This window comes from Haliaeetus albicilla, chromosome W (genome assembly GCF_947461875.1).
Source record: "Haliaeetus albicilla chromosome W, bHalAlb1.1, whole genome shotgun sequence".
Lineage (NCBI taxonomy): Eukaryota > Metazoa > Chordata > Aves > Accipitriformes > Accipitridae > Haliaeetus > Haliaeetus albicilla.
The window spans coordinates 44,656,103-44,671,344 of NC_091515.1; the positions used below are offsets into that span (position 1 = coordinate 44,656,103).

At 39.1% G+C, this 15,242-nt stretch overlaps 1 protein-coding gene across 1 annotated transcript in view; it reads left to right on the forward strand.

The window, feature by feature from the left end:
• Positions 1 to 15,242, forward strand: part of LOC138683546 (proprotein convertase subtilisin/kexin type 5-like) — a 244,874-nt gene that overhangs the window by 24,332 nt on the left and 205,300 nt on the right. The window contains exon 2 of the mRNA XM_069775528.1: positions 6,193 to 6,297. Coding sequence (XP_069631629.1) covers positions 6,193 to 6,297 — 105 coding nt within the window. The remainder of the gene's footprint in view (positions 1 to 6,192; positions 6,298 to 15,242) is intronic.

Genomic DNA, 15,242 nt, shown 5'->3' on the forward strand with positions numbered 1-15,242 from the left:
AGCTATTAGAAATAGGAATTGTTATAGAGGTAATCCAAAATGGAATATACAAACTCATATAAAGAATTTCTACTGCAAATTAAAATGTTCTTTTTATGTTCTTTTTAACTTGCATGGTCACTTAATTTAGCTACAGTAAATATAAATTCTCATTAAAATTTACAAAATTACTTTGAAAAAAATCTCAGCCTTGATAGTGAATTAGAATGCTATCAAGACTTAAAATTGACCTTAGGATATTGTTACTTTTTTATCCTACTAACAAAGGCACATGAAAAGTTAAAAGACTAGAGAGTTTATTTTGAGTTTTCCACTGAAAGACATATTTTTTTAAAAGTAAAATGCAGCAGGATGTAAGCAACAATAATAACATTCTTACCGGAAAGAACACAATTCAGAGCTACTTTATTTTAATGGCTTTGTTATTCATTTTAGACATCAACTAATTTGATGTCAAGGTAAGTCCACAGGCAGAATTTCTCCATGTAAATAGCTGAAACACAGAAGAAAATTGCCAAAAAAATACAAAAGAAGTCAGGAGTGGATTATATTAATTCAGTAAGGTGACATTTTCCCCCATTTAAACAGGAGAGGGAATTTCAAAGGTAAAGTATGAGCATATTCATACCTAGAATGTGAAGAGATACAACCTGATTTATTTATATGGAAATTGTGATGTTTCTGTTGTAATAGCTAGGTGGTTTAATTTATCTGCCTAGATTGGATTTTTGTTTGTGTTTCATACGCAGGTGGTTCAGAAGTGTATCTTGTTTTCCTGGCTGAACTATTTTGTCTTCCATACCAAGGATTCAAGGAACTGAGCAAGAACTCTTGAGTACAGTATAGCTTTTTTTACTGAGTTGATGGCAATTAGCATCTCATTTTATCTGGAATTCCCATCTATGAGACTCAGAAAAAAAGTTTCAAGAAAGTGTAAGGATTGGTACTAGAGGGGTGCATTTGAGGTCAAGTCCAACTTGTTCAAGAGTGTCACTATTCAGAAATGGCGACTCTGGCAATACTTGTGGACATATCTGTTTGCTATGAAACAAACCTGAAAATAAGGGAATGTGAGAGGAGCACAGATAAGAATAGGCAACTTTTGTTATGCCTACCTCAAGCACACACAGATGTTTGTACAACTTGGGCCATCTAATTTATGTTAGCTAACTGGGCTTAAAATGGAATTGAAAACTGTGTTACTTGGATATTTGAACACAATTTTAATTCAGACTTTCAGAATAGTCTTGGTTGAGTCTGAGGTGATAATCCATATTCATGCCCACATTGCCTTGGTTCTGCTGCTGTTTCAGATTCTTTGATTTAACTAAGTTTGAGCACATTAAAAGTGCACTTTTTCCCTACCCAGTAGATACTCCTTTAATGTACTGATTTAGAGCCTCTGTAATACAGAGACTGAATATCATTATTTCTCTCCTTTAGACTAGTCATCAGAGTGATATTATCTTGCTGCTGCAGATCAAGACCACAGTGTTCAGCAGTTCTGGTAGTTTCTCTGTTTTTTTTAAATGCCATCTGCCTGTAGTAATCCAAGTAATCCAAGAACCTATTTTAACTCATGCAGGGTAGTGTAGGATATCAGCCTCCCCCCCCCCCAAAAAAGTGGTTTAGTTGATTGATTAGGTTAGAAACTGTTGGGAAGGCATATCTCAAGCTGCTTCCACTAGTGTGAACGACTTCCCTGCTTATGTTCTATTACATGAACATTTCAGTCGTAGTGTCAGAGTCTAGTCATGTAGGTCAGTTTAGTGATCATATATGGATATTTAAGGTGTATTTCATTGGCAACTTAAGCATTTATATTTCCTTACAGAGTTTATGAAGATACTCACACGTGAAGGTAGATGAATTCTTTCAGTCATTAAATCTTAAATTATCTTAATACTGCCTTAGAATATAAACCTGCATATGGAAGTAATGTATTCCAAAGACTAAGCCTAGAAAGTTTGGATCTTGTTTCATAGTTAATATCTTTCAAATTCATTGAATTTCTCAACTTTAAAAAGAAAATAAGGCCTACTAAATATAAAATTAATGTATATATGTGGATATTTGGGTTTTCTGGGATTCCACTGCAGTACTGTAGGATTATTGTTCCCAGGAGTTATTTTAATCCTTGAATAAGCATAATATGGTACTATTTAAATGTATGTTTGTATCTATTTAAAATTTTCAGTGATGAAGATTACCTCCAAAGAGTAATCCACCCCCCTTCTACCCATTCTCCTTGCTTTTGCCCAGGCAATTCCTCAGGAATGTTTCTCCATCTCTTTTTAAAGAAATCAGGTCTTCCAGGTCAAAAAGAAGATTACAAAGATTTCCCAAGGATAAAACAGCTAAATCATCATCAGTCTCTAAGGTGGTTAGATCTACAGTCTGGTGTTTCTGTTTTTGTATTCCTTTCCCTCTGATAGTGCCTCTAAGACTTGGTAGTTAAAAGTATAAAAAACAATTTAACAAGAATATCCATAATAATAAGTTTTATTGTGCTATATTTCCATGGTTTAACTATTTGCCAAGTGGTCCAAAGATTGGGAAGGTCTAAGTAAATTCCCATTAAGGGAAAAAAGGGCAATATAATTTTTAATAACAGTGGTGTTACCTTACTGCAAGAGGCACTGATAGTTAGGGAATATGAATTAAATTCCATTTAAAAGATTTGGGATCCTTTTATTTCACTGACAATTATTAACTAAAGAGGTAGATCTCACCATTTTTATTTATTATTATTATTATTAGAAAATTGACAGTGCCTGGAAGACGTGGCATTACAGTTACCACACTTAATTCTGTCTCCTGAGGACAAGGTCTCAGGGAGTACAGCCATCAAGCATTGCAAATCCTCAGGCTTTTCCCCTTTGATTGGTGTGCTGGTTTTGGCTGGGGTAGAGTTAATTTTCTTCATAGTAGCTTGTATGGGGCTATGTTTTGGATTTGTGCTGGAAACAGTGTTGATAATACAGGGATACTTTAGCTATTGTTCAGCAGTGCTTACACAGAGTCAAGGCCTTTTCTGCTTCTCATACTGCCCCAGCAGCAAGTGGGCTGGGGGTGCACAAGAAGTTGGGAGGAGACACAGCTGGGACAGCTGACCCCAACTGACCAAAGGGATATTCCAGACCATATGAAATGATGCTCAGCAATAAAACTAGGGGGAGGGTTGGTGGGGGGGCTGCTGCTCGGGGACTGGCTGGGCATCTGTCAGTTGGTGGTGAGCAATTGTTTTCATTTGCATCACTTGTCTTTCTTGGGTTTTACTTCTCTCTGTTATTTTCCTTTTCCTTCTCCTTCTCCTTTTCATTACAATTACAATTAATATTAATAATATTTTATTTAAATTATTAAACTGTTCTTATCTCAACCCATGAGCTTTCTCACTTTTACCCTTCCAATTCTCTTCCCCCATCCTGCTGGGGGGGAGTGAGCAAGCAGCTGTGTGGTGCTTAGTTGCCAGCCAGGGTTAAATCACGACAATTAGAAAGTAGAACATGCACATCCCTGCATGTGTGCACAAGCCTAGTTGGTAAAATAAATGTGGGAGTGTCTCCTATCCCCTCCAGTGTCTTTTGTGGGTGGCTAGTGCTGCTAAACTGTAGGACCTGCAGGAGTGCAATTAGGCCACCCTCTAACTCTGCTGTTTTGGATGCTCTTAACGAGGTAAGCTACAGTTTATCCTTAAAAAAAAAGGCCCCAAACTAGTGCAAGACAAAACAAAGAGAATTGGTGATATTGAGATCTATGCAGCACAAAACAGGACAGATGTTTGTTTATTTTCCCTGAAATATGACATGTTTCTATCTATGCAGTTCTGTGCAGTGGTAAAATACAGTTACCTGCTTGAGCTCTGACTTTTAAATAATGTATATGTTTTTGTATACACACACGTACATGCACAGTAGTATGCCTCTAATTCACATTAAAGATAGCGAGATTCACAAAAGCCTAACCTCTGTACAGTATTTTGGTATGGTTAATATGCACATTACTAGTTTCTGAGGACTTAAGAAGCAAGAGTAGCATCATTCGACAGTGGTTAGCATTTCAGCACTGTTTGAGGCTACTTGTGTGTTAAGGACACATCTAGGAAGTGACTGATGTCCCTTTGTCTTGGGGCAGCATGCTGTCACCTGTACTGGTGCTAACCCTGGAGTTAAATTTCAGTGGTTGATATAAATAATAATAATAATTAAAAAACCAGGAAACATTGGCCTGATACTTAGGGACATTCATTGTACTGCAGGTTGTTAAACTATCAGAATAAACAAATTAATGCAGTCACAAGTGATATAACAACACAACTGTGTACAATAATGTCCTTAATTACCTTTTGGACTGGCTGAAATCATCATGGAAACTGCATGTTATTCTGACTCACACTGCGTCACCAATAGAGTACACTCATTCATGGACAAAGAAACAGCGTTTGCTTTGGTACCTGCTGTGGTGATAGGTTTCAGCCCACAGAGAACTGCGTGTGAATGATCTCGGGATGCCCAGGGTCCTGCAGCTCTGAGATGTCTGTGAGAAGACTTTCCCCTGGAGATTTAAGGAGGGTTTATTTGCAGATATGCACATGGAGACTGAGACCAGGCTCCTCCATGGGACAGAAATGCACCATTTCAACTTGAATCACCTCTGAAACAGAAGGCATCATGGGGATTGCTATTGTAGTATTAATATGCTCTATTTAGGCTTAGTCAAACCAATTCCTATTTAATTTATGATAAACTGACTTGGTTTAACTGAATGCTTCCATATTTGACTTAAAGTAAACATAAGTCATCCTTTCTGAAAATTAGATACTGATGGACCCATTTAACTGTACAGACTGAGAATAATATCGTAAACTCTGGTACAGTTTCCCCTTTAGAAGCATTCATTTAAATGATAGACTTTTTTCCCAAAAACATCTCCTTCATTCCCCAGTGCAGTTTACATTTTAAACTTTAAGACAAAATATTCAAGTGCTCCTTGAGAACAATAATTTTCTATCAATATTTGTTCTCAGTCTACTCCGATATTTTCTCAAGATTTTTGTGTTCTAATATTTTAAAAGCAGATTTTTGGAGTTCCTCAGTGGCTTATTTCCAATTCTCTTTGAACCTTTAATGTTGAACACTCTAGTTTCCTACATGCATATTCTTATAGATATAAATTCATAATATAGGATCTTTAAGATTAGAGCTTTTCAGTGTTCCTCCATCCTCTTTGGTGATTTCATTTAGATTTATTTTTAAAACCAAACCTGTTTTCTGAGGTCACTTTGAGTTTCAACTTGAAATAACAGTAAGCTCCATTGTCTCTTTTTTACTCATCATTAAGAAACCTTTAACTAAATTATTAAGTGTCTTACAAGATTTACAGTGTGATAGAAGGACAAATTCCAAATGTCTTAGGGAGACATTGCTCTAAAGACAAGTAAGCTGAATGTTTGCTTGTAGGTATGTGAAAGTAAAATTTCAAGTTATGAATATTTAGATATTAATGACTCTGGAAGGGGAAATTTATTCTTAAAATCGTGAAGGCTGTCTTAGTTTAATATTTACACTGCTACTGTGTACTGATGGAATGAATAAGTATTTTTATTCTACTGTTTTGTATTTGCAATTTTGCATGAATCGATTTTGTACTTATAGTTATCTTATGAAGTTACGGTTTCCATCTTTCTTCTACTTCTTTCTTGCCCACCTTCTGCAGAAAGAGAAGCCTATTCCTGGTGCATAGTCTGATGCTGTGGATGTCTTTTTTATAAATTTTATATAAATAACTGAATCTAGTGCATTTTACAATATATTTCCTTATGCAAACTAGATGGAATGCTTTTTAATAATCATATAGCCATTTGATGATTATTATATGTTCCATTTGAAGACAGCTTGGATATAGATTGATATAGAATTGCTTAAAATACTGAATGTAATTTAAACATTAAAAAGGTAGATACGGACAGTCTAAGCAGCTCAATTATAATCTATGGTTATGCCGTTACTGCCTCAAGGACACTCCATCCATTTCATATCATATGTCCTTTTGAAAAATGATCACTTAGTTCAAGTAACATTTCAGCACAGTAGGAAATTGCATAATTTATAGACCTTTAAAAATGAAAACCATAAAAATACTTTTCATTAATTATATCTCCCTCTCTTTTTTTTATTTCTCCCCTTACAGATTGGAACACTGAAGGATTACTACCACTTCTACCATAGTAAAACGATTAAAAGGTCAGTTCTCTCAAGTAGAGGTACCCACAGCTTCATTTCAATGGAACCAAAGGTAAGAAAATCCACCTACGTGTCTGAGGCAAAAGCCTTTACGTTTTTTATATGAAATATCATACCAGGAGACATTCACCTGAATGGGATATAGCATTACAAGAACTGACCCTTTTTTGCTAAGGTTCTGCTTCCCATTAAAATGAAGACAATACCATGCTATTAATTATGTGCTGTTGTTGGAACATAAGGTCTGACATTATTCATGGAGGAGCTGTAGTATAGGAATCTTGTACTAATCACTATGCTATGCTTCCCTACAAAATCACCTATGTAACATTAATGGCTGTTATCTTCTGTAAATCAACCAGCTTTGGGAATGAAAATGAGTAATATAGGATGATATCAATGTTCAGATGAAGGTTTCTCTTTTTTTTTCCTGGTCTTTTTTCTGGATTTAGAATGTGTGAGGCATTAAAATAAGAATACTCTTTTCTGTGGTCTTTTTGGCAGTTTCTACTGACCTTAATTTTAAGAGACTTCCCTATGTATGAAAAATGGTATCAGACTTTCAGAGTATACATTATGTAATAGGTAACTGGCAACATAATTTAATTACTGATTTATAGTTGGGTATAATATTGTCATGTAGCTGTATTCAGGACACTTTTGTTTTAAACATTTAACTTCTGTGGTTAGTAGCTTCATCCCTAACCGTAGAATTGGATTTCTTGTGGTTCTCTTTTAGAAAGGAAGTTTAAAGCATATCTTCTTTAGCATTTTTTTATGCTGTTCAAGCAATCCACTCCCCCACAACAAAACCCTCAAACTCCTAGTGGTTTCCACTGGTTAAAATAGTCAGTCTTTTTTAGACCTTGTATTTATGATTGTGGTATGTGAAGGATTTGTGCTATCCTAAGACTTGGCAAGAATTTAAGAGAAGTCTAAGTTATCAGCAAAAGACAGTTTGAATGCTGCACATGTACCATTTCCTACAAGTTCAGCATCATAGAGGAATACTAAAGGATACATGAATACTTCTGCAGTCTGGAAAGCCATATTTAGGACTGCAGTTCCTCCTGAGGAAGGGACAGGATAAGGGAAATGCATACAGAACATTTTCACCCCCATGTCAGTAGGGCTGGGCTGCTAAGTTCTGTAAGAACCCCAGAAGCTCTACTGAGCGGCATGTTTCAGGGATTAGTATGAAAATGATTAGGGCACAATTCTCTGTTCCCATGAATGCTGACACCCACCATTCAAACACCAAGTGCTGTACTCAGAATAGTTGGCACTGCAAAAAGAAAGTGTTCACATCTGTCTCATTCCATGCCGTTTCCCACGTGCACAGAGGTTGTGAAGTGATTTACATGCAAATGCACAAGTTCACATGTACATACAACCTTAAACATACCTGTTACACCCAGATTCCAGATACCCCTTCTGCATCTCTGGCAGCCAGCCCAAATTACTGTGGCCAAAATCGTGAGAGATTCTAAGGCAGAGCACACCAGAAGATCAGAGACATAATTAGTTTCTCAGTGCCTTCTATGTTATACCATTTGGGTCTTGTCCCATATGCAGCATTCTGTGCTAGTGCTGGTACAGGAATCACATTGAGGAATCATTGTTAAATATCACTTTAATAATGAGAAACTCTATTGAGGGTTGTGCGAGACACTCCACCCTGTTAATGATTCTGTACCCAAAGAGAAGCTGACAGTCTAATACCTTGATCTGGCAAAAGTGTTTGTGATTGATTGACTTTGTGATTGCTCTGCTGACTTTGGGCTTGGGAATTCTTGTGTGGCTGCAGACATGTCAAAATATGGACACCAGTATTTGTAGGCTAATGTCTGGTTTGTCCTCAGCATATATGACATTTCATGATTATTAAAGTAGGCTTGAATTCAATTGTGTTGTATAAGCTGGACCTTTTAAAAACAAAATATTTAATCTTAAAAAAGGTACATTGCACAGCCATGAATTTTTCATGCTAAGAAGATTGTCATCAAGGTGTGTTTTCCATTTATTTCTGAATTTAAATGTGCCAAGATTGGAGTATGAGGTTGAGTTAAGGAGAAAATAAAACTTTAGCCAATTTATATTTCGTGTAGGAGGCACAAAATACAGCAGGAATGAAGAATTTCATTACAATACTAAAACCCTGGGTTTTTAAAAGCAGCATCTTGGACTTCAAGCTTAGAGGAATTCTGATGAGAATGCTGTTATGGGAAAGCTTATGTTTCGTATTGGCAATGCTAAGTGTTAAGTTGTTAAACCTCATTAGGGAACAAAAAGATTTTGTTAGCCAAATAGAATAACAGAACCATTAAACCTTGGGATTAGGTGAACTACTGATGTCTGCCTGGGTAGACATAATCTGTATTAGTACCCGGAGAACAAAGAATCAATAGCACTTGGTAAAAGAATAATAGGAACTGCCACTCTGTTTTCCATGTTCAGAGTTTGACTGGGGAATTTAAGTTAGTTATTAAGTAATGATATGTTTACCACTGTGGACTATTTATTTAATTGTCTCAGAAATCCTTTACACAAGCCATCCTTCCTTCTTTAGCTGTCATGATCAAGAATCAGATTTTGTATTTTTAAGGAGCCTGTTGCTGGATAAATTAGAATATGAACTGATTCACAATGTATGAGAGGACATAGCAACATTTCACTTTAGTACCTGCCTCTGGAGTATTAAACACAGTTTGATATAAACATGGGCAAATAGTCCTACAGTCAGATCATGTTATGGGGCTTGCTGTTCACTGGCACCCAAATGCATTAGATCCTGTTATAATTAGTGCTGTTCTAACAGTTCTTATGTTGTTGTAAAGTTTGTACAAGATGGTTGGTATTCTGTTTGTTTAATAGTGATTGAAATCTGTACTTATGGGGTGCCTGGTATATTAGTCCTAGCTTAAACCAGATTCTGCATCAGCAAAAATCCTTGAGAAGCCCATGTTGCTTGAGCAAGAATCAAGAATAATTTAACCGTGCTGAGGATGCATGACAGCATCAGACTTATTTTCAGTTGTGATCTAGATTGCAGTTCACAATGTACCTAGACCTAAAGGTTTCACCCTGAGAGTAGGGTAAAACATCCTGTTCTGTCTAATCATTTGGGGGAATAGCAACCTAAAAAGTTGGTGTTCCTTTCTCACACATTAAAGAGCGTTTGGTCTGTACATGATACAAAACCAGCTCAAAGCTGAACCTTGTGTGACAGTAACCTAAAGGTGAAAGGCTTAATCCTATCATAATGTTATGATTAATCCTTAATCATAATGTTAATGGGACTGAGATTTCTTTGTGAAGAATAAAAGCTTTGTTAATGTCCAATTCTATTACCACATTAATGAGATGATAGCTGATTTTTCTATTAGTGCTTAAAAAGTAAACCCTCAGAAATAATCATCAAAGCTACCTACTGGAATTACCTTTTGATGTTTTCTGCTAAAAGCAGAAAAATGGCCGGTAGGAATTCAGTGTAATACAATTCTAGAAATTAAAAAAGTACACTGTCAGAGAAGTGTTTCTTGACATAAATTATCATGTTTGATTACTAACACTTATGTTTCAGCTTCATCATAATTATCCCAGTTGTTAGCACCTGCCTTAAAGGGTTTTTCTCCTGTCCATATCCTTAATTGCATGTGGATTAAAAAGAAACATTAGATTTCAGAAAATTCTAATTTTCTGTTTGCCAGGTCATTTTACAGAACTCCTTTGCAATGACAATATCTCTGTTTGTTAACTGTTGGACAAGAGTTGGAGATTAGTGTAGAGGTTTTAACTGGCTCACTTCCTAAATAGTATAGCAAAAGGTTTCAGAAAAAAAAATAAATTATTCAGCAGGTTTGCATTCTCTAGCTATTTTCTTATAGTGAATTTCTTAAGCTGGTAGAGGGATGGGCAGGAAAATTAAAAGACAAGGTGGCAAGTAGTTGGGTTGAGATTTTGACCAGTAGTATGCTGTGAAAAACTGCAGTGCCTCACCCTTTTTATCATGTTACTGCAGCATCACATAAGCCCAGCATCAGAACAGGTGGCAAATATCTCATTTTAGTGAGCAACAGAGTTTACAGGGATCACGGTACAGCTGCTATTACAGTCTCTTGGCTTCATGGTCAATGAGAAAGGTGGTGGCGGACCTTAAAGATAGAGGCAATGGCTCAGCCATCTCTGAGAGAAGCAGCCAAAACTTTGTGACATAAGAATATTCAAAATGAAGCATATCACATGGGACTCTGGATATAGATGTTTCTGGAGCCTTTTGGCTGTGGAAAGCCAAAAGCAAAAGATATGAGATATATGCTATGACCTGGGACTTTGCAAGGGACTCTGAAGAAAAAAATTCTGAAGCATCTCAAAGCTCAATTAGAGCTGAAACTGGCCAGTGCCGTATCTGAAAAGAAGAAGGGCTTTTTAAAGTATGTTTATAGCAAGAGGAGGTCTAAAGAAAACATTGGACCGATACTTGTTGAAGATGGTCACCTGACTAATAGGGATGAAGAAAAAGTGGACCATTCAATGCTTTTTTTGCCTCAGTCTTTAATATCAAAGAAAGACCTTGGGCTGCCTGGTCCACTGAGTCGAGGGACCACGAGTGCGGGAACAGTGACATTCCATTTGTGGATGGATGTATTGGTCTGCCACTGAAAATAATGTCATAATGTTGGCCCTGTGACTAATAATGCAGTTCTTTCAACATAGATGTTTACAGGTAACAGTGAAATAACAGAAAAAGAATTAAGCAGCAACACTCATCAGTAAACCAAAACAAGATGATTTGCATAGCAGAATGACTTCATCCACAGTTGACTGTTGTCTTTAGCCTCTGAGCAAAAGAAAGCTCTAGAATAAGCCGGTACCATTTACAAGCTTCAAGATTTGCTGCCAATTTGTACAAAACAAAGTAAACTTCTGGCAGGACTCCTACATACCATAGTGGTTAAAGATGCTATCGTCCCACTCTGGTTTTCACTACAAGGCTTGAAAGATTAATGTTTCTCTCTGACATCCTATTCTCTTTAACTAATAGAATATTTAATTTAAAACTTTAAAAATACATTTTCAGAAAGTGCCACGCTGGTTATCTACAGTCTCTTCACAAACCCACAGTTAATTCTTTCTCGTTCCTTTTTTCCTCACTAATAAGCCTCAGCAATGGAAAGCCTTCACTGTTGGGTCTGGCTGGGATGGAGTTAACTTTCCCCATAGCAGCCCTCATAGTGCTGTGCTCTGCATTGGTAGCTAGAAAGGTGTTGATAACACACCAGTGTTTTAGCTATTGCTGAGCAGTGCTCGCACAGCATCAAGGCTGTCTCTCAAACCCCTCACCCCCCTGCCAAAGCCCAATAGGCTGGGGTTGGGCAAGAGGTTGGGAGGGGACATAGCCTGGACAGCTGGCCTAAACTGACCAAAGGGATATTCCATACCATATGACGTTGTGCTCAGCAATAAAAGCAAAGAGAAAGGGGGGGTGGGGATTCGTTATTATGGCGTTTGTCTTTCGGAGCCACTTGGGAAGTGGCTGGACATCGCCTGCTGATGGGAAGTACAGAATAAATCTTTTGTTTTCCTTTGCTTCCGCATGCAGCCTTAGCTTGTCTTTATTTTGACCCACGAGTTCTTTTTCGTCTTATTTTCTCCCCTCCTGTTCTGCTGAGGAGGGAAGTGATAGAGCAGCTTGGTGGGCACCTGGCAGCCAGCCAAGGTCAACCCACCACAACTACTAATTAAAAGTAAAATGCTAGCAAACAGATGCAGTGCCCTGATGTTTCGTAGCTGTGTGTAAACCTGCACAGAAACACCTAACATAGAATCATAGAATCATAGAATAGTTTGGGTTGGAAGGGACCTTTAAAGGTCACCTATTCCAACCCCCCCTGCAATGAGCAGGGACATCTTCAACTAGATCATGTTGCTCAAAGCCCTGTCCAACCTGACCTTGAATGTTTCCAGGGATGGGGCATCTATAACCTCTCTGGGCAACCTGCTTATTTTTACAGCATTTCTTTTTACTTTCTATCATTCGACTCCTTAAATATGGTTTATAAAGTGAGGCAGAATAAACTAGATCATTTCATGAAACAATAGTGCATTTGTATGTCCTATGTTTACTGGAAGATACAAGTTGCCATTATGCAGTGTTGTCCAGTTGCTATAGCAGGAAGCAGGAGTCAATTGATCTTGCACATTACAAAGTCTTACATTGTAAAGTATGGCTTTCAAAATTGTTGTGGTTACCTCAACCTTCAGGCACAACTTGAGATATCTAGTGCCAAATGATCACATATACTGGATAATCAGAAATCCCTGAGTTAGAGTACCATGACTGAGGGAACAGTGCCTTTCCATTTGTGGACACTGAAACTGTAAGAGGCCAGTTGTATCAGCTGAATGTTCACAAGTCCATGGGACCGGATGGGATTCATCCCAGAGTACTGAAGGAGCTAACGGATATTACAGCAGGACCCCTCTCGATCATCTACCAAAGGTCTTGGGAGTCTGGGGAAGTCCCTGCTGACTGGAAGCTAGCCAACGTTATTCCAATTTACAAGAAGGGTGTGAGGGAAGACCCAGGAAACTACAGACCTGTTCCTCTAACCTTGGTTCCTGGAAAAAATATGGAGAAGATCATACTGGGTGCTATTGAAAGGCATTTAAAGGACAATGCAATCATCAGGCACAGCCAACATGGGTTCACGAAGGGAAAGTCCTGTTTAACCAATTTGATATCCTTCTATGATAAGGTCACTGTATTAGGTCTGGCTGAGATGGAGTTAATACTCCCCATAGCAGCCCTCATAGCGCTGTGCTCTGAATCAGTAGCTAGAAAGGTGTTGATAGCACACCAGTGTTTTGGCTACTGCTGAGCAGTGCTGGCACAGCATCAAGGCTGTCTCTCCAACATTTTGTGCCCCCCGCTCAATGGCAGGCTGGGGCAGGGCAAGATCTTGGGAGGGGACATAACCAGGACAGCTGACCTAAACCAACCAAACAGATATTCCATACCATATGTGTCCTGGTTTCAGCTGGGATAGAGTTAACTGTCTTCCTAGTAGCTGGTACAGTGCTATGTTTTGAGTTCAGTATGTGAAGAATGTTGATAACACTGATGTTTTCAGTTGTTGCTCAGTAGTGTTTAGACTAGAGTCAAGGATTTTTCAGCTTCTCATGCCCAGCCAGGGCACCTGACCCAAACTGGCCAACAGTGTATTCCATACCATGCGACATCCCATCTAGTTTAGGAACTGGGAAGTGGGGGGGCAGGGATTCGCCGCTTGGGGACTGGCTGGGTGTCGGTCGGCGGGTGGTGAGCAATTGCCCTGCGCATCATTTGTACATTTCAATCCTTTTATTACTACTGTTGTCATTTTATTAGTGTTATCATTATCATTATTAGTCTCTTCTTTTCTGTTCTATTAAATCGTTCTTATCTCAACCCAGGAGTTTTACTTCTTTTCCTGATTTTCTCCCCCATCCCACTGGATGGGGGGGAGTGAGTGAGCGGCTGCGTGGTGCTTAGTTGCTGGCTGGGGTTAAACCACGACAATATGACGTCAGCTCAGATATAAAAGCTAAGTAAAGGGAGACGGAAGGGGGGCATTTTTGTCTTCTGGAGCAACCACTACGCGTACTGAAGCCCTGCTTCCCAGGAAGTGGCCAGACATTGCCTGCTGATGGATAGTAGAGAATAACATAATTTGTTTTCCTTTGCTTTCAGTTTATTAAACTGTCCTTATCTTGACCCACGAGCCTTTTGTTATATTTTCTCCCCCCCCGTCCAGCTGAGGAGGGGGAGTGATAGAGCGGCTTTGGTGGGCACCTGGCATCCAACCAGGGTCAACCCACCACAGTCACCTGCGTAGTGGGTGAAGGGAAGGCAGTGGATGTAGTTTTTCTGGATTTTAGTAAGGCTTTTGATGCTGTCCCTCACAGCATCCTTCTGGACAAGTTGTCCAACTGTGAGATGAGCATGTTCATAGTCCACTGGGTGAAGAACTGGCTGAATGGCAGGGCTCAAAGTGTTGTAGTGAATGGGGCTACATCTGGCTGGCGACCGGTCACCAGCGGTGTTCCTCAGGGCTCAATTCTAGGGCCAGTTCTGTTCAATATATTTATCAATGATCTGGATGCAGGAGTTGAATGCACCCTTAGCAAGTTTGCTGATGATACCAAACTGGGAGGAGCTGTTGTGTCTCTTGAGGGATGAGATGCCTTGCAGAGGGATCTAGATAGATTGGAGCATTGGGCAATCATCAGTGGCATGAAATTTAAGAAGAACAAATTCCAGATTCTGCACCTGGGACAGAGTAATGCTGGCCACAAGTATAAATTGGGAGAGGAGAGGCTGGAGAGCAGCCCTGCAGAAAGGGATCTGGGGGTGCTGGTTGGCAGTAGGCTCAATAGGCGTCAGCAGTGTGCCCTGGCAGCCAAGAGGGCAAACAACATTCTGGGATGCATTCAACACAGTATAACCAGCTGATCAAAAGAGGTGATTATCCCTCTGTATTTAGTGTTGGTGCAGCCTCACCTTGAGTATTGTGTGCAGTTCTGGGCCCCACAATTTAAGAAGGATGTTAAGGTACTTGAATGCGTCCAGAGGAGGGCAGCAAAGCTGGTGACGAGGATGGAAGGCATGTCCTATGAGGAGCAGCTGAGGACACTGGGTTTGTCTAGTTTGGAGAAAAGGAGGCTGAGGGGTGACCTCATTGCTCTCTACAGCTTCCTGAGGAGGGGAAGTGGAGAGGGAGGTGCTGATCTCTTCTCCCTGGTATCCAGTGATAGGACGCGTGGGAATGGTTCAAAGCTGCGCCAGGTGAGGTTTAGACCTGATATTAGGAAGCATTTCTTTACCGAGAGGGTGGTCAAACACTGGAACAGGCTTCCTAGAGAGGTGGTCGATGCCCCAAGCTTATCAGTGTTTAAGAGATATTTGGACAATAACATGCTTTAAGTTTTGGTCAGCCCTGAAGTGGTCAGGCAGTT